Below are 19,732 nucleotides of genomic sequence, written 5' to 3'. Positions count from 1 at the left end.
GTCAAATGGATCCATGAATCTCAGTGTTTTCACCAATTCCTAGTTCAAATTTACATTGTTTTTCTTGTAAGGGAGCTTTGGAGCAGGAATCAACTTCTTGAAAGTGAAGGTTAATTAATCTCTACCAAAAGTCATAAAATATTTAAGGACCACTCATGAACATCAGGAGTGATATCCTGCCTTCGTGGAAGTCAATGGGAATTTTGCCATTGACTTCACTGCTGCCAGGATTTCACCCTAGGGGTTTGACACTCTTTGCAGCTCTGCTGCAGTGCTTTTACAATATCTCCTGAGAGAGGAGAGCTGACACTAGGCTGGTAACACCACTGCTACTGTACCTGTTTCCATGTTACACCCTAAACACAGTTATACATGTTCCTCGTGTAGATGGGGTCCTAAGGCAGTCTTTGCTTTCCCTCTGCTCTTCTAGCCAAACTCCTAATATGGGACATGGAGATGGAAGCCTGAGGATTCATTTTAATCAATGAGCTGTGTACAAGATAAGCCAAATAAGAGGTTGACATTCGTAGCCAAATCTTGAATGGACATGCCCATGAGGAAGTTAATGTGCTTTTGGTCTTTAATCATTTTACCCTGGGTACATGAATGGTTTCAGGCTTTTTAATCTGCAAGCAGCATTGTCTTCATTTTGTGCACTGGATCGTCATTGCCTATTGTAGCACAGATGGGTCGGAGATATGGGAATTTCCAGATTTCCTGAAAGCTGCCAGATCACATTGGTGAGTCAGTGAGACACAAATACAGTATAGATGATGGAAGTTAATGAAGAAGGAAAGTCTCATGACACAAATGAGCATAGAAATTAGAGGTGAAAAAGACTTTCATGTGGTCATTTTGGTTTATCCAGCCGCCATGCAGGATTGTTCCCTGCAACACACTCTGAGGCGCTTTGTCCAATCTGCTTTAAAATGACTCCAGCATGTAGAGGGTGCATCAGAAAGATGCTACATTTTTCAAATTGCTGTAATAAGTTTAATAAAAAAATTCAGCTTCCATCACTCCTCTCCAAAGAGATGGCGAAGACTGGAAAAAAAGAGATGTAGGGTTACTCTGAGGAGGGAAGGCTGGCAAATTGCTTTCCATGACTCACTTCCATACTGATTTTATTTGTAGCAGTTTAGAATAGTTCATCTGCATTTCACTAAACTTAAGTACCTGGCCAGAGAAGTCTGATGCATCTCAGTAGTGTTGGGAACCTAACTATGAAAAGGACTCCAGTATTCACTGCCATGTGATTTCCTTTGTCTGTTCTTACAGGTGGAAAGGTTATACTGACACATCCTCTCACAGAGGATCTGCTCACTAAAATAGGTGACTTTGTCCTTCGTCAGCTTGACAGCTGTTATCCTTGGAACTGGGACTTTTACAGAATAAATAACAGTCTCATCTCTGTAGAATCTCATTGAATGGAAACAGCTAAAGACAGCTAATTTGATTATGGATTCTCCATTCCTCACAAGCCAGAATGTCCTCTAGTCTCTCTTAGATGAGACTGTCACTGTAAGTGAGCATAGGGTTTATTGCACCCATTTGCACTAGGACACATAACATGTCATGTTAAAAATACTGAGTGAACCCTTGGCCCCTTTGATGTCAATGGCAAAACACACTGATTTCAATGAGGTCAGGATTTTACCCAGGGAGTCAGACCAGGTAACTTTGCAGGTGAAATTCCATAATGAGATGTAAGGGGAGGGAGAGAAACATATGTCATGCATAGACAGAGAAAATCTCATTATCCTATGGCAAATCCAAGTACCTTTCGAGAGGAACAGCATTGCATAAGGCTGTTTTTGCTAGTGCTCTGTCATGGTCTTTATTGCCTGTAGTGGTCACTTCTGTAGCAGGTATTTTAAGTCATTTCGAAAAGAGAATCAAGAAAATTACAGTGCCAGAGAATTACCTGCAATTCTCAGCAGACTTGTGCTATAGAAATGTCAGTCTCTCTGCATGAAGGCATGGAGCGGCAGATAACTGCTGTGATAATTACCAGTGTCAGACTGTATTCAGCAGCCAGCCTAGAGAGCTTATTTCTCCTCCCCTCCCTCTGAGTCAGAGCAAAGCACTTCTCACACCATACACAGAGCAGCACGTGTAGGGAGAGCAAGAGAGACAGAGTGAGTGCCCAGAAACAGCAGCCTAACATCTGGCAGTGACCAGCCTGACAACACCAAAAGGAAAGAAGAGCTATGACCTTCTGTTTGAAGCATTGCATCTCTATGCCCTAACTCTCAAACATGGATAGAATTTCAGCGCACTCATAACTCATTTGGTTTCTAAGTGCCTTCTGGTTCTTCTCAAACGATTACACCGCTGTTTAGTCTAATATTTCCTTGTGACTACATATTATGGGATTTCTCCTGGGGCTCTGCTGTTTATAACCATTTATAACTGCCAGTGAGTTCATAAGCAGACGGTTATAAGATTTTCCAATGATATGACTGTGGCCCACCAACTCAGGGTGGCATCCAACTCCTGGAATTTGCAAATCCCAAGGTTTCCAAAATGGTTCATTGCTCTCCATCAGTTCTGCACCTGGTCTAGGTGACTTTGACTCTTTAACCAGGGAATATATATGTCCTTTTTCTATTAAAATTTATTTTAAATTCTAAAAGAAGAAGAATATTCTATATAAGTGATAGGTTGAAAACCACAGTATATGAAATTTGCAAAACCAGGATACTAACTGTCTCAGGGAAGTACAAGCCTATCTGTTCATTCGGCTGACCATTTAAATGGAATGGTCCTCTCTCTGAGGACCCTACCACGTGGACTGCTGAGCACCCTTAAATCTCATTGAAGCCAATGGGAAGTTGATGGATATCTTTACCTTGCAAGATAAGGCCCTCAGTCTGGTAGTTCTCTCGGAGTCATGATGCACCATTCCATAATGTTTAAGGGTGGTGTCTTCAAAAGAAGTGAGCACTGGCCTAGCTCTGTTTCCACTGAAGTCAAAGAGAGTTTTGCCAGAACAGAGCTATGCCCATGCTGAGTCTCTGTCTCTCTCATCCTAAATCTTCAGATGTTTTTCCATTTTTCAATCTTTCACCTACTAGACTAGCTCTCCCCAAAAATTAACCTGGTTTGCTAACAGGTACATATAGGTTTTTTTACTGGAAAAATGTTACTATCCAAGGGAGGTCATGGATTAAGCTCATGATAGTTATTTGAAGTACTTCATTCCAGAATGCATACACAAATGGACATTCCCAAAGCATATGTATTTGAATGAGCTAGACACTGTACAAAAATGAAGTACAGTCCCTGCTTCATAGGCCCCATCATACTGAATTCACCAGAGATCCAGCAGGGCTTGGCTGGTGGAGAGCTGAGACTATGAATTTACTATGAGAAAGTAACTCATTTTACCATTACTCTCTCCTTGCCTACCTCCCACCCCATTCTTTAGTCTGTTTCTTCCATCTGTTGCTTGTGCTCACGAATCTAGATACTGAGATCCCTATAGCAGGGCTTGCCTTTTATACTTGTTTGTACATAGCTGGCACAATGGAGGCCTGATCCTAGGGCCTCTAGATATCACCATAATACACATAACAATAGCATTGTATATTAACACGCAGAGACACACTCTGCAATATGCAATAACTGCACTGCATTATTATACTGCAACAGCATCCTCTGCATCCACTACCAAATTAGTGGTACCCATCACTTTCACATGGTTTCAGTGCTAGCGCTTCAGCCTTCTGTTGGAAAAAGTCTGGGCTTCCCCCCGCATCTTTAATGATGAGCTTCAGATGGGTGGCCCACAAGGTGGTACTGCTGAGCTCCCATTTCTGTCTGTGCTGCTCCAAACCCCAGTACCTTGTGATACACTATTTGCAGTAGTTTCCATCATGTGAGTAAGGGATGCAGTTGCCACAGAGAAGTTGTAAGATTGGGATGAGGCGGGAAGGGGCCCACCAGAGACTCACAGTCTTCACAAACAGCCCCTAATATGGAAAGGTTTGAGAACACGAGGGCCCATTCTCGCTGCTACCTTCCAATTGTCCCCTTTCGACTCCCCTTTGCTCAGTTAACTCTTCTATTAACCCTCACTTAACTCACATGATTTATAAACTGCTTTCCTCTGTTCTTCCTTGAACCAAACTAGCTCTGTTTTTTTCATAGGCCCAAGTCCTTAGGAATAAGTGAGTCCTCATCACCTTGCAGATTCCCTTTAAGCTGGTGTGTACTTTTAGCAGCCCTTGATTTATTGGGCAGGCTACATATAGTAAGTTTCAGGTTTGTTTACAAAAACTTCTTTCCATATAAAACTGTGATCATTGCAAGATCTGCATCACCAGAACATTAGAATCAAGCCACACATCTTGACAGTAACTGATCCAACAGTGACTCAAATATAGCGGCTCTAACAAAGTTAATGAGAAACAAAACTCTGCTTGTTGCTCGAAAAATCTCAGCACCTTCCCTGTCGGAAGGAGGCAGCCCTCAGAAGACAGAGAATTTCATGGGAAGTTCGACAGGCTCAGGCAGAAAGTGGAAAGCAGCTTGTGTGGAGTAGACACAAGAGCCTGGGGTCTACATTCAAGGGGTACGGTCTTGCTCTTCAAAGAGAGGCAAGAAACCCACAATGGGGAGAGATCTTTTCACTATAATTGTCTGAGAACTTTTTTCGGGAGGCAGCCGAATGGCCTTGGTGTTCTCATGTCTCTATGACCCACTGGGTTTAATTAAAGGCTGGAGGATTTAACTCGCTAACTTGGCAAATGTTTATCAGGCATTTCAATTTTCGCAGCTCAGTGCATAACATCTGCTTGATTGATAATCAGCTAAAAATGGAAGTCTGTGACCCTCCCTGAGGTAATGAATGTCTCAGGTGGCACCCTCAGATTTAATGCTTCATTTTCACAGGCCAGCTATCTTGAATTCCAGATGACATTCCAAGGCAGGAAATATGTCTTGGCGATCAAAATATCCTCTTCCATTTCATTCAGATGAATGATTGCTTCACTTGCCACTCTGAACTGTTGCACAGTGTTGCAGTGTACTGTTAAACAGCTGCTGTGTCCCACCCCAAAGAAAAGCTACATCTGAGTCGTGAATTCAGCATATTAAATATCTTGCAAAGTGTGTAGGTGGCTTTGGAATCTTTGGACAAAACACTACATAAATAATAGTTGCCCTGACAATTATTTGCCATTAAATATTAGTTGTCATTCAAATCAGAAAAGTTCCTCTCTCCTCAGAACCTAGAATGCAAAGCTTAACCTTTACTTATTAGTACATCTGGTCAAAAAAAAAAATCTCAAAACATTTTCTGATGAAACCACAATGAAACTTTTTATAGAATATTTTTCTGTGAGTTCAAAAAAAATCTAGTTTTTCTAGAAAAACTGGAAGTCAAAAATCAAAACATATTTTTGGTAGAAAAAATTTACAGTGAAAAGTTTTGGCTTTCAGGGAGGAGTTGTTTTTTGGTTTTGTAGAAAAAACTAATTTCTTCACAGGAAATTTTGGAAAAGCAAAAATGTTTCAAAATATCCTACAAAAAATAATTGCTTTTTTTTGTTGTTATACCAGCTGTACTTATTAGCCATCACCACAAGAGACGTTTAAAAGTGACCAAGAATGCCTTGGAATAGCAAGCATTATAAACATTAAGTGCTGCTGTTTATTTTTTTCTACAATCTCGTAATAATATGCCAAAATATATCATACTTTAATATAATTTTCATCTGGTTATGCAGCTGCTAATAATAGAAGTAGAAACCAAATGCACTTTAAACATATGTCAAGGAGATAGCATTGTGAATATAAAGCCGGATCGTAATTTGGTGTATCTATGCCTGGGGACATAAGATTCATTATAATGAATCAAACCAGTTGCTAATCAAGTCTGGAATCCAGCCTCCAGACCAATACCTGATATTTCAAAAGAAGACAAACTCCTACTAAAAGTGTACAAAATGCTGCACCAAGACGGAATAGCTCTTTGTGACTGCCGGGAGTCTCTTCTGTAATATATGTTTTAAATATCTTTTTTTTAAGAAACAATGGACATGTTCTTGCAAGATACTGAGCCAGAGCCTCAGCTCCTGAAGTCAACAGAACTACACCAATTTACACCAGCGGTGATGAGCTCACTCACTCTATCAATATAAATAATACCTTTCTTCAACTCTTGTTACACTGATGAAGCTTCAGTGTGCTCTCTCCATTAGCTGCTACGGTAAGATGTTTACAGCTGTGCTACACTTATACAACATATTCATACATGCCTCTGAACTGAGAAAGAACCCTTGGATATGTTACTTTTTCTTAAGACCATCATGACAAAAGAAACAGCTGGCAAGAACATGTACCCTGTACATGTCTTTCTGCTCATACCTGTCTAGGGAGATACAGCACAGGTGAAGGATTGATGCTGTGGTGAGCAGGACATCTAGAGATGTTCGGACCAGGCAGAATATCTCTCCATAAATCCAGTTATCCTGAACCAGCTCAATAGCTCCAAAGGGCATCACCAGCACCGACACCAGCAGGTCCGCAAAGGCAAGTGAGACAATGAAATAATTGGTCTTGATTTTCCTGCAAGACATATATTAAAAAAACTCAGTGGGACTTCTCAAAGCGATACATCCCATGTGCGGACAGACCCAACTGTTCACTAAAGGGTCCTTTAACCTACCTCTAAACTATTTTAAATGGTTGTCCCTAATCACTTTCCTGGTTTTGGGGCCAACTGTTCACAAGGTCCCCTGAATAACTGCAGGTGTGTTTCTACCTGTGCACACAAAAGATGCAACTAGGCATTCACATGCCAGTTTGTGTGACCAAACTAGCATGTTATATGTACCACTTTCCATTCTATGTGTGCAGAATGCAGCACTGTGCAAATACAAATAGATTCTCAAGTTGAGTGCATTTTCAGTGGCTCTTAATAAACGTTAAGAAAGCACCAGCATTTTCTATTGTTTTCCTTGTGCTCTGTGGCCTCTATGTTTGATTTCCCTCTTTATCCCACTAGCCTTGCCATAAACATTAATAAAAGTATCAAGCCTCTCTCAAACCACCCACTTCTTAAGCAGTCACAAAGAGTCAAGGCTCATCTTCTGCCTTCTGCAGCTACCAGGGTGTCTTAGGGTCTGTCTACATTTCAGTCAGAGGTCTGACTGCGGGACATATAGATATACCTAACCTAGCTTTGATCTAGCTAGTGTAAGTACTCATAGCAGTGAAGCTGCAGCAGCACCGTACAAGCCCACCCAGGATCCTTGAGCAGTTCACCCGTGCTGCTTCACTGCTATTATTTGTGCTAGCTAGATCAAACCTAGCTCGGATAGGTCTGCCGGCGCTGCAGTCTCACCTCTGACTGTAATATAGTTGTACTCTTAAACACACCCTCTTCTCCTTCCCATCTTGTTATTCCCTCAGGAAAGTGGGCTCTAGCAACCTGCAAAGAGTTTCAATATAAGAAGAAATGTCATGTTGTTTCTCGGGAAGCCCTGTTCCCTCTGAAGATGGCAGCTAAAGTAGGAGACAAAGGCGCTATGGTAACAGCATAAAAGGCCTGGGCTTCCAGGAGATGATTGAGCATTACCCAATTGGAGCTTCTGTAGGGATAATGTTGAAGGTCTGGGCTTTCAGAAAATGAGTTGGTGACATGAATATGCTTGAATATGTTTTCTAAGGCGTGCAGGACAGGTGGAAGGAGAGCAAATGCCCCAGGAGAAGATGGAGGAGGACTGAGAAAGAGACTTTTGTGAAACAGACAGACTTTCCTCAGCACTTCCAGTGCTGCACACAGCCTGATTAAAGCTAACCTGCCAGTATAAGGAGGGAGCTCTCAGAAGCTGACAGTCAGATGACGAACTGCTAATTAGCAGGTCCCCAAGCTACTACTATAGCATGGGAAACGCTCGGCTTATCGTATCCCTGTCCAGTGACTGTGTGAGTCTCACTAGACTAGATAACCTGCAGTCTTTATAACGGAAGCAAAGTCCACACATATGACTTGTTTGTCCTCTTTGTAAGTTGTATACTATTAGGTAACCTGTTCTACATTGAGAATTAATAGAGTTTAATAAGACTTGGTCTCTAATTTTATTACCTGCACGTTAATCATTATTCATTTGAATTTTTCTTTCAGTTTTTAGCGAAGACAGTTGAAAAAGATAATGGCTGCATGATTCGACTCATTGGCAGAGCTGTGTGGAAGCTCAGGGCTGGAGTAGCAGGCAGAACTGCAAGTCACGGTAGAGCTGCATTAGCATCCGATGAAGTGAGCTGTAGCTCACGAAAGCTTATGCTCAAATAAATTGGTTAGTCTCTAAGGTGCCACAAGTACTCCTTTTCTATTAGCAGAGCTGGGGCAGGTGGGGCTTTGGATGGAAGAAATGTGGATTTGAAGTGCTTTTAGTCATGTGCATGGAGGTACATTTGCAGAATCCAAAGGCTATCAACTATCACTAGAGAAACCATGTTCCATCTTGGCTGAGGTTTGAAAGAAATCTAAGGGGGGTGCCCAAGTGTCTGTTGTGAGCTGGGTGCCTCGCTTCTTTAGGCTCCTTTGTAAACCCCACTGTATGCCCTGCTGCATCCTGGTAACATGCTAATTGTGACAGACACGGCTCCTGCTCCCTGCATTTTTCTGACATGTTTTGTTTAAAAGGAACTGGAATAGGAAAGGGAAGGTGCTGTAATGCTTCTCTAGAGTTCCCTGTGTGGCTTTCTGCAAGTGATTTATCTGTTTTTCATACCTGGAGTGCTAAAAATATAATGATTGGATAATAAAATGATCACACTTCTGCAGTATAAATCTGAGTCCAGACACACTGGGAACAATATCGGAGTCTAGGGTGACCAGACAGCAAGTGTGAAAAATCGGGACAGGGGGTGGGGGGTAATAGGAGCCTATATAAGAAAAAGACCCAAAAATTGGGACTGTCCCTATAAAATCGGGACATCTGGTCACCCTATCAGAGTCTGACTTTGCCATGACTTCAATGGTGGGGAGAAGAAAGGAGAGACTGTTCTTTATCACAAAAAGAAAAGGAGGACTTGTGGCACCTTAGAGACTAACAAATTGATTTGAGCATAAGCTTTCGTGAGCTACAGCTCACTTCATCGGATTCATCTTTATCACAACATTTTATGTTCTTAGCTGTCTGGGTTTGGGTTTGGTTTGTTTTTTGCCCCCCTCGCCCATGCAAATGACAAGGCTGTGTCCTTGTAAAATTCTGCCTAAAGGAGGGGACTGAGTGGGCTTGCATGCTGGCTCACCTGAGCTGCCTGTCTCTGCATACTGCCACCATCACCAGCAAGTTCCCCAGGATGGCCATGAGTATAACCGCCGAGATAAAGATGAGCAGTGCGACCTTCTCTGCCACGCCGAACCCCTCACTCGAACTGGAAACCATAAAAAGAGAATGCATCAGAGGAGGGCAGGGAAAACGAGGGTGTCTTGAGCCACAAGCTTTCAGCAAATAATTTCAGGCAGATGCATGAGTTTAAACAACTCTTTCTGACCACAGTTTCCTCTGAAATCTGCCTCTGCACCAGAATTTGGGGAAAATGTTCTTGAAAAAAAAACCTGTTTTGTGTTAAAATTTTCTTACTTATGGAAAATATATGGGACACGTATGTGTTCTGGAGTTTTCAAAGGAAAGGTTAATATGTACAATATCTGCAAATACTCTGCCTGTTCACCATAGGGCTAAAAAAACTGATTACAAAGAGCTATTTTTTTGGGTGCTGAACTTGAGATAAAAAAGGTCCAGTTATCAAAGGTAGGTGCTCAGCACTTTCTGAAAATCAGAGCAATCTGAGTAGAGCTGGATGAATTTTTTCATTAATTTTATTTTCAATCTTTTTTTTTTAATTGAAAAGCTTTTTCTTTTTTTCAAAATGTTCCGTTCTTTCACCAAAACTGAAAATTTTAGAATTGTGACATTTTGTATTTCTGGTTTTTTCCCTTTATGCACTCCTTTTGTTCCTTTTTTCCCACTGAATACAATAGAATTAGTGGTGTCCATGTCATTGTTCTTTTACTTTTTACTGTTGCTACTTTGTAATTTTTCTAAAGTTAGAAAAGTTTTCAAAAATTTGCTAAGTAGCAAAAGGAAAAAGGAAAAATTTGGAAAAGGGTTAAAATACCCAACCCTAGACATGGTTAATGTTATGTATTTAATTTTTTGTGCAAAAGGAAAGAAAGAAGAGAAAAAATATGAAAAGTAAAACCGTTTTGGAAAAAAATACAAATTGTTCTGTTTTGAACCCTTCAAAATTAGATCAACACTTTGAATTTTTTTGTGAAATTATTTTTTTCATTTTTTAACCTAGTCTACCTGGTGTCCACAAGAGATACCCAAAATCTAAGATATCCAAAATTACTACATACTTTTAAAAACAAAAGTATTATTTATTACACAAATGTGTGGATGGGTGTGTGTTCAGATAATGGAGATTCTGTAATGTCTCTATAGTTAAGATTGCATTAAGATTTGCCCTTGAAGCGGGGATTTAAGCAGGAAAATCCTCTTCACAATGTAGGAATAAAATAGTGTATCTTCGCCTAATGTACAGAACAAGAAGGACTTAAAATACAGAATGAATTTTGTGAGAATTTTCAGATAATTGAAAATCTGCCAATTAGTTTGAGCAATAATCGTTTTTAAATGCTCCCTCAGAATTTTCGTTTTTTCATAGGTAACTTTTTCTAGGATATAGCTACTAAATACATTTCTGATTTATGAAATTTGCTAATTGACTCCTTTCTAGGTTGGCAAAAGCTAAGATATAGGCTCCCTTTAAACTTTATTGATGTCCCAACCCTACTGGTTACACCACTTCCATATCCTTTCTAACGGTTACCAAATATCTTCATCATGGAATCTATGTTGTCATTGAGTGGATGCTCCACAATCTAAGCTTTTATTTTGAAAAGTTTTCAGTACTTTGATGTGTACTGAGTGACAGTATTGCTGAATTGAACATGAGTATGGCAGAGAGGATATTAGTGTGTTACTGTGCTGGAGTGTCATGATGATAACAGGCTAGTGCTTGGAGTGTTGTCTTAACTTAGGAATTCCTTGCTTTTTAGTGTTTTGATCAGGAAATAACACCCATGTTTCCTTAACACTGACTTTAGCAAGTTTTTGGAGTGAAAATATTTATAAGTATATGAGGGAGAGAGGAGAAAGGATGCTCTGTCTTCATCACAAACCCTTTATACTTGATACACAGAGGTATTATACTTAGTAACGAAGTCAAGGGTAATCCTGGTAAACAGAGTTTACCCATTTCTCATTTGGGGAATATAGAGTTTAGTTTATTCACTTCTTCTTTTTTTTTTTTTTTAACCACACCATCACTGGTTATACTGTCCTGAAGCCAGTTAAGCTAGGTTACAAAACAAGTGCAGAAGATAGTATTATAACTGAGCTGGGCTCAAAGCAACCCCTATGTTTGTACACCCCAGCCCCTCCCAAGATTTCCCTCTTTCACACACGAGAAAACATGTGATGATGTAGCTTTTAACACCACAGCTTTGTATGCTTTCTACTGGGAACCTTCAGATTTTAAAAAAAAGGAGGACTTGTGGCACCTTAGAGACTAACAAATTTATTGGAGCATAAGCTTTCGTGAGCTACAGCTCACTTCATCGGATGCATGTAGTGGAAAATACAGTGGGGAGATTTTATATACACAGAGAACATGAAACAATGGGTGTTACCATACAGACTATAACAAGAGTCATCAGGTAAGGTGAGCTATTACCAGGAGGAGAGCTGGCAGGGGAAGAAACCTTTTGTAGTGATAATCATCACCCATTGTTTCATGTTTTCTGTGTATATAAAATCTCCCCACTGTATTTTCCACTACATGCATCCGATGAAGTGAGCTGTAGCTCACGAAAGCTTATGCTCAAATAAATTTGTTAGTCTCTAAGGTGCCACAAGTACTTCTTTTCTTTTTGCGGATACAAACTAACACGGCTGCTACTCTGAAACCTTCAGATTTTAACACGTCACAGCAGGCAACTGGCTGTTCCCAGATACCTACAGGCTGTTCCCAGATACCTACCCAGATTCCACAGGAAAAAGTTCTATGCCAGCTGGCAGCATCGAAGCCCCTCTGGAGGTGACATTTTGGGAGTAATACCAATGCACTGTGAGATGGCAGGTGTGCAGATATTCCAGGTGTGGTGTTAACCCTACAGGTCAAATGCCTCTCCTTTCCTGTCAGCACAGATGGTGGCCACAACAGCAGGAGTACTGCACTCTTTCACCCAAAGAAGAGATTTTTTGATGCTGGTGCCAGTGAAACCTTTAGAGCAATAAGAAAAGGAGTACTTGTGGCACTTTAGAGACTAACCAATTTATTTGAGCATGAGCTTTCGTGAGCTACAAGCTCATGCTCAAATAAATTGGTTAGTCTCTAAGGTGCCACAAGTACTCCTTTTCTTTTTGCGAATACAGACTAACACGGCTGTTACTCTGAAACCTGTCTTTAGAGCAATAAAGACTGAGGTTTTCACCATTCTGTGCAAAGGGTCAAATTTAACTACAGGTGAGGTTCAGCTGGAAAATTTTGCCAATTAGGAAGTGCAAACCTTTCACGGATGCCCAAGACAAGGATGGGGTTTATTTATTTATTAGCACCTGAAGGAAATTACACTTAATTAGGAAGATGTCTACTGAACTCAGCGCAACTTCAGTGAGGGCAATTAAGGCTTAGAGAATCACCAACATGTGTCTCTTGCTCCATTCAAAAATGTTGACAAGCCTTCACTGTAGCACAGTTACAGTTTCATAGCATTTGTTGAGGAGCTCTGCTTCCAGCTGCCTTGGGTCATTGGTTCTTGGACAGCTGCAGAAATGAATGGTTTTGTTTTTCTAGTCCCCACAATTGTCCTCACGTGACTCTTAATCACTGGCAAAGCTTATGCTCAAATAAATTTGTTAGTCTCTAAGGTGCAACAAGTACTCCTTTTCTTTTTGCAGATACAGACTAACATGGCTGCTGCTCTGAAATCTGTCCATGGACGCTCCCTCACACCTCCTGTGCTTCCCTCCCTCTGCCCCACTTTTGAGAACACTCATAGCATGGCCAATACTAGCTCCCGGCAGCTTTCCACCTCTGTAAACTCACCAACCAATTCAAAGCTAGACAAATGTTACCATTTACTGCACTTCTCACTCTTCAGTCCATGGTCTGCACAGACCCAAGGGGCGGCAGGAAAGACCGCTGATGGATAACCAAGCTGATTAGTGTAATCTAAACTCCTTGCTCCTTCTTTCTAACTCCACAATCCCAGGCCACCATCCAATATGAGTCAGTGATCATGTGGATGATCTAAGAAAAGGAGTGTTAAGGAAGTCATCTGATTTCTATCCTTGGACATTCTCCCTCTCCCACTTCCCTCTATTTACATCTGATTTGAAAGAGTTTATTTCCCATAGAAATAAAAGTTTTCCTGACAGTGTTAGGAGAAAAGATGCTGATAATTATGACAACTTAATCTGCCGTGCATCACTGTGCTTTAGAAAAGAACCAGAAAACAGCCAATGAGAATCAGTCCTTGTCTGATGTGAATTATGCAAAACTAGAAAGGACAAGGTAATTTTCCTCTTTTGGAGATGCACAGAACTCTCTCTCCCCGTTGTTCGATACTTCCACAGATGGCTATTGCACAGCTGGGGTAGGTTATGCACTTGCCAAAACACGAGTTATGTTGAGCAAAACTGCATGTCAGAACACCCAGCCTGTTAATAACGTTCCTCAGCAGAGGAAGACACCATTTATATTTAGGGGGAAAACAAAAGACAACTTCAAAGGCAGGTCTTACAGCCACAGGCTCACTTGCTGGGAACACAGTGGGACTAAAAGCATCCAGAAACAAAGGGGTTGCTATGATCAAAGGCACCTTGATTAGGGAACTGTAATTGTGCCTGCCTGAACGGAGTATTCATAATAGACTAATGGTAGCTCAGTGGCTGCATCTGTGAAACAAAATGTCAGGCTGCATTGAATGTCTCTATACAAAAGATGTTCCTTTTCCTCCTGGGAGAGTGTGGCAGTACACGCCGTCACCGTGAAGATGATGATGGGTTAATTTATACAGTGCCATAGTTGTTCATGGTGCTAGGTTTTTTGTTTGCTTTTTTAGAGTTGTCTGACTATTTTATCTTTCTCTGTCCCTCCTTCTTTCCTATATGGTGCCCATCATCATGATACCTGCCCATCATCATGATACCAGAACACTTCTCTGAATTCTGAAGTGTACATATGATGCTATATGTATTTCTTTCCCCTCCTGTCAGCAGAGACAGGGCATTAGCTGGTTGGTTTGTGCTGCTGGTGTGGGAAGAGGAGGCTGAAGGAAGAGTGGGCCTTGCATTTTGTTCTGAAGGTGCCAATGTTTGTGATCATTTACTGTCCTTTGGGGTCAGCTCCATCTTTGTGAGCCTGCATGCCGGGAGTTTCACACGAGTTTCACCTTTGCAAGGGACAGTTTTGTTGACCCAGTGGAATGCAACTGTCATGGGAGGCTTTGAACTTGCAGGATCTTCCACACAGTTCGGATCCAGTCCATGGAGGGTTTTGAGACCTTTAATTAGGCTTGATGTTCACCAGGGAGTTGTGCAGAGTAGAGCCTGAGAACAATGGGCTCTTGGTGGCCTGTGTTAGTTACGGTGACCAGACAGCAAGTATGAAAAATCGGGACAGGGAGTGGGGCGTAATAGGAGCCTATATAAGAAAAAGATACAAAAATCGGGACTGTCCCTATAAAATTGGGACATCTGGTCACCCTATTATTAGTGGGCAGCCAGGCTGCTGGGTTCTGAACCAATTATAGCTTCTAACAGGCCTTGGTTTCGCCCTGAGATACAGAAAAGGACAACCATCAAACCTGGATATAAGAAAAACATGCATCTCTGTGGCTAAGTCTGAATCTAACATTAGGAGGCAGTCGTGGATACTGCGGTATCTAGAAGCAGTGAACAGTCCAGGTGGACACACAGGCTATGGACTCTCTAAAGGCAGGGTGATGCTATAAGGGTGGTAGGTTCTTCAAAGTGCATCCCTCTCCTCATTAGCATTGCATCAGTCTTTCCAAGTATGACACTTTCTCGGGGTGCCCAGGACTACACGGGTCACCTCATTACCCCACCCCCATTTCAAGCATGAGGGAGTCTTCCATGTGGCAGCTGGAGGTCAGCTCCCTGACACTGCTAGCCCTACAGCCACTCAAGCACTCTCCTCCGGGCCCTGCCAGCCCCCACTTTGTCTTGCAGGTTAACAGTAGGTGCACCCCAGCCCGTGAGCCATTCCGAAAGTATCCTGCTACAGTGTCCATCCCCTGTCACTGGACATGCACAAAAATTACCAGGCACGCTACTCCCAAGAGAAAAGCAACACGCATCAGCTTGTTTGTTTCAACTGAGTATCTGCTCCTATATAACAACACAGCACTGTGATCTATTCATACTGAAAACAAATGTAAGCTTATTAACAAAGGTAAAGATTTATGAGATAGTGAGCCAGGGCAATAAGAACAATGGGTTACAAACAAAACAAAGTATAACACGCTTCTTCTAGACAAAGACTTTAATAGGCTAACTTTGTCTTAAGCAATTTCTCACCTAAGCTCTTTCTTGCAGCGTTTGATCCAAGGTTGGTTGGGTATAACTGTACTACCCAGCTACCCCTTCAAGTGTAGGACAAAAGAGGGGTCCTGGTGCCTTCTTCTTACGCCCAAAGTCAGGACAACTCCCTATGGTTTCTGTCCTAAAGGTGCTGGCTCCAAGGTGTCTTTGCATACTCCTGTTTGTTTCACATCTCCCCCAACCTGTTTTTCTTGTTGACTTTCACATGTAAATGGAACCTCCCTTGTGTTGGCTTTACAATGCTTGATTTACATATGAACCAAGGCATGTGATTCCACATCCCTTTGTCTGGCAGAATGAGTTGCCAACCCTTCCTGGGACACAGATTCTAAACATATTTTCAATACATACCTATAACTTCATAACTATCACTTGTACATACATCACACAACAATTAGGAGGATCAGTGTGACGTGAGCTTCCATTAGACCCCCCGCAAGAACCTTTTTGGGTGAATACTATGACAGCAGTGTGGTTGGGGTAGTGACTTTGGCAGACCTGCTGTTACAGAACAGTGAACCCTTTGCTAGCTGGCATTGAGGGGTTATTAGGTCACACTCAGGCTCAGCTTCAGCCAGCTGCTCTTCATGAAGGATATTGGTAGCATCTAGGTGAAGTGAGAGGTGGGCCCTGGCAATCTTCCCACTTAGCTTGCTCAGGAATGGGAGTGATGGATTTGCTTACAGGAGGGGGGATGCTGGGCAGTAGCTGGGAGAAGCCAGTTGTGCTGAGTGATGACATTTTGAGTACTGGCCAGACTACAGGTGCACTGTAGGTAGATTTGTCTCTGCAAATGAGGTGTTGACAATCTCAGTTAGTAGGAGTGCCACATACTCTTGATTGTTTCTTGCTAGTAAGGAGTTGCATGGATCATTCAGGGCAGTAGGTGGTCACTCAGTTTTCTGCTGTGATTCTAGCCTTCCTATTGTATGAACAGACCAATTCAGAGAGGAAAGATGGCAATCAGCCTGTTATCTAACCCCTTCCAGCTTTGGGCTCATCTGCAGAAGTCATCATGGCTGAACTGACACCAAAGGAATACCCCACAAAGGAAAACAAAGGTATGAATTTATTTGGTCAGAAAATTTTCTGGAAATCCTAAAAGAGGCCTGGACTGAGCCATAGTTACTAGGAAATCCAGTGTTGCCAACTCTCATGTTTTTCTGTTGAGAGTCTCATGATAAGTATTGACAGGTTTCAGAGTAACAGCCGTGTTAGTCTGTATTCGCAAAAAGAAAAGGAGTACTTGTGGCACCTTAGAGACTAACCAATTTATTGTTTTTCTTAAAGCCTGAGCTCCTGGAGTCAAGTGGATGTGTGATGATTTCAGCCTTCATTCTTGAAGAAAAAGTAAGTTTCTAGTCCTCATGCCTGCGGAGAAAGCTTCAAAATGTGACCCTAGTGCACCCTAAAGGCTCCAAAAGCAGAAGGCAAATAAAAAACCCCACCAAATCTATTATTTTTATATAATCTGATGATTTTAAAGCCAATCTCATGATTTTTAGTGAGACTGACTCATGATTTTTGAACATTTGGGGTTGGCAACACTAGCAATCTCACTGACAGCGTTTCAGCATCAAGAGGTAAGCAGCTCTGCAGAGCTCCAGGAGTCCAAAGGGCACAATTAGAGGCTGACTCCAAGTGAGGACTAGCAGGATATTGCTTCAGGACCAGACTACCAGCTGCTCTAACTGGCATAGTTCCACTGAAGTCGATGGAGTTATGCACCTTTACACCAGCTGAGGATCTGACTTTTACATTCTAATTTTTGAGGATGTAGGAGGAGACGTATGTCCCCATTGGTGTAGAAACACAATATAGAATGGGCAGAGAAATGCACATTTATTTGCATATCTTCCACATGCACCCCCTACATATACAACAATTTTTGAGCCACCAGGGAGAACTTATGAAATTTCTACAGTCTATTCCCACAAGTTGTGTGGTACTGTGCCCCAGAGTGAACTTAAATAGAAGTAAAAAGAAAAGGAGGACCTTAGAGACTAACAAATTTATTTGAGCAAAAGCTTTCGTGAGCTACAGGTCACTTCATCGGATGCATGTAGTGGAAAATACAGTGGGGAGATTTATATACAGAGAGAACATGAAACAATGGGTGTTACCATGCACACTGTAATGAGAGTGATCACTTCAGGTGAGCTATTATCAGCAGGAGAGCCGTGGAGGGGGGGAGGAAGGGAGGGGGAGCGGGGCGGGGGGGGGGGGGAACCTTTTGTAGTGATAATCAAGGTGGGCCATTTCCAGCAGTTGACAAGAACGTCTGAGGAGCAGTGGGCGTGGGGGGAATAAACATGGGGAAATAGTTTTACTTTGTTTAATGTGTCATGTTTATTCCCATGTTTATTCCCCACCCCACACCATTCCTCAGACATTCTTGTCAACTGCTGGAAATGGCCCACCTTGATTATCACTACAAAAGGTCCCCCGCCCCCTCCTGCTGATAATAGCTCACCTTAAGTGATCACTCTCGTTACAGTGTGTATGGTAACACCCATTGTTTCATGTTCTCTGTGTATATAAATCTCCCCACTGTATTTTCCACTACATGCATCCAGTGAAGCGGGCTGTAGCCCATGAAAGCTTATGCTCAAATAAATTTGTTAGTCTCTAAGGTGCCACAAGCCCTCCTTTTCTTTTTGCGAATACAGAACATGGCTGCTACTCTGAAACCTTAAATAGAAGTATGTATCACTGAAGACACAGCATGAGTGCTCAACCATGATGCATTACTGTGCATGTGCCTTTTGAATAATCTATTGTCAAATGGGAATATTTGTTAATTATGCAACTACAGTAATTCAAAGCTCTTAATGATGGAAGAAGTGAATATGGATGTAAATTAAAATCAGTGGTTTGGCATGACATTGTTTTTCTCAAATTTGAACATTTTGCCTCCTGAGCATGTTTGCTTGTTTAATACTGTGGGGATTCAAGAGTTTGCTGTTATCAGGGAAAGAAGTTCAGGCAAAATAATTATTGGCTAGTAAGAATATAGAAGTCATTTAAGGAAAAAAGTGAAACGCTGATGCTGAATGAATGTACAAAACCCCACATATAAGGAGATACTAAAACAGTTTTTCAGGTACATTGAAGAAGCTCATCTATCTAGTTATTAGTGTGGGCTGAGGTTTTGTCTTCTATAATTATTTGTCAAGCTCAGTTCCTAGTTTCTTGTAAACACCCAATGTTTTCTAAATGACATTACATGCTTTTACACATTTTACTTAGCAATTAGAACATATGGATTAGTCATGCTGTATTAGCAGTAGTATTTCTCCATCAGCTTTTATTAGACATGTTATGCCATGGGCTCCCGGCTGTTCTAATGGTTTGGAAGTGAATTGGTTAAAGTCATTCAGGCACTAACACTGCACTGGGAATCACTAGTGTACATGCACACACTGCTCTTCGGTGTTGGAGTCAGTGGGACACCTTACAGGAGAAGAGCTAGCAGAGCTTCCAAGGAGTCCCACGGTGAACCTCTACTGATATTGGGGTCTGCCTGCATTAGGCCATGGCCCGGATCAGGCCTTTAGACACCAGAGTGGATTATTGTGAAATAATTACAGCTACGCTTATTATCCAGTTTAAAGCTTGGAGAAAATGAAAGATGAAATTCATGTGATTTCTGCAAATACAAAAGGAGAGAGAGAGAATGAGAATGAAGGCACAATAGGATTTACATTTCCGGGATAACAGAGCGCAGCAAAGTGGGGGATTGGAAGGCAACAGGGAGTCATTTTAAAACAGGAGAGAAAAAATCAGAATATAGAGGAAGAAATGATTATGCATCTGCTGGAGATGGTCAGGGACATTAATAAATATCTTATAAACAGGACATATCATGACCCTCATTGACTCACTGAAGATGATTAAAAGATTAGGGTGATGTCTTGGACTATGTTGACCTAGTGGAAATAACGGATTTCACAAAGACCTTAAAGCTTTGGGAGAATGTATGGAACCAGATTTTTTTTAAAAGAACCTTGCTTTTGCCCTCAGGATCTGCAGTTGCATTTCACTTAAATATTTTAATTAATAAAATGAGCATCCAG

General features: G+C 41.6%; 1 protein-coding gene across 1 annotated transcript in view; it reads right to left on the bottom strand.

Annotated features, from left to right (window-relative positions):
* HTR4 (5-hydroxytryptamine receptor 4) overlaps positions 1–19,732 on the bottom strand; it is a 215,942-nt gene that overhangs the window by 100,333 nt on the left and 95,877 nt on the right. The window contains exons 3-4 of the mRNA XM_077825045.1: positions 9,268–9,393; positions 6,373–6,573 (exon numbers count right to left, since the gene is read on the bottom strand). Coding sequence (XP_077681171.1) covers positions 6,373–6,573; positions 9,268–9,393 — 327 coding nt within the window. The remainder of the gene's footprint in view (positions 1–6,372; positions 6,574–9,267; positions 9,394–19,732) is intronic.

This window comes from Eretmochelys imbricata, chromosome 8 (assembly GCF_965152235.1).
Source record: "Eretmochelys imbricata isolate rEreImb1 chromosome 8, rEreImb1.hap1, whole genome shotgun sequence".
NCBI lineage: Eukaryota > Metazoa > Chordata > Testudines > Cheloniidae > Eretmochelys > Eretmochelys imbricata.
Note: the sequence above shows the minus strand (reverse complement) of the source record. Positions and strands in the feature narration are given on the sequence as shown.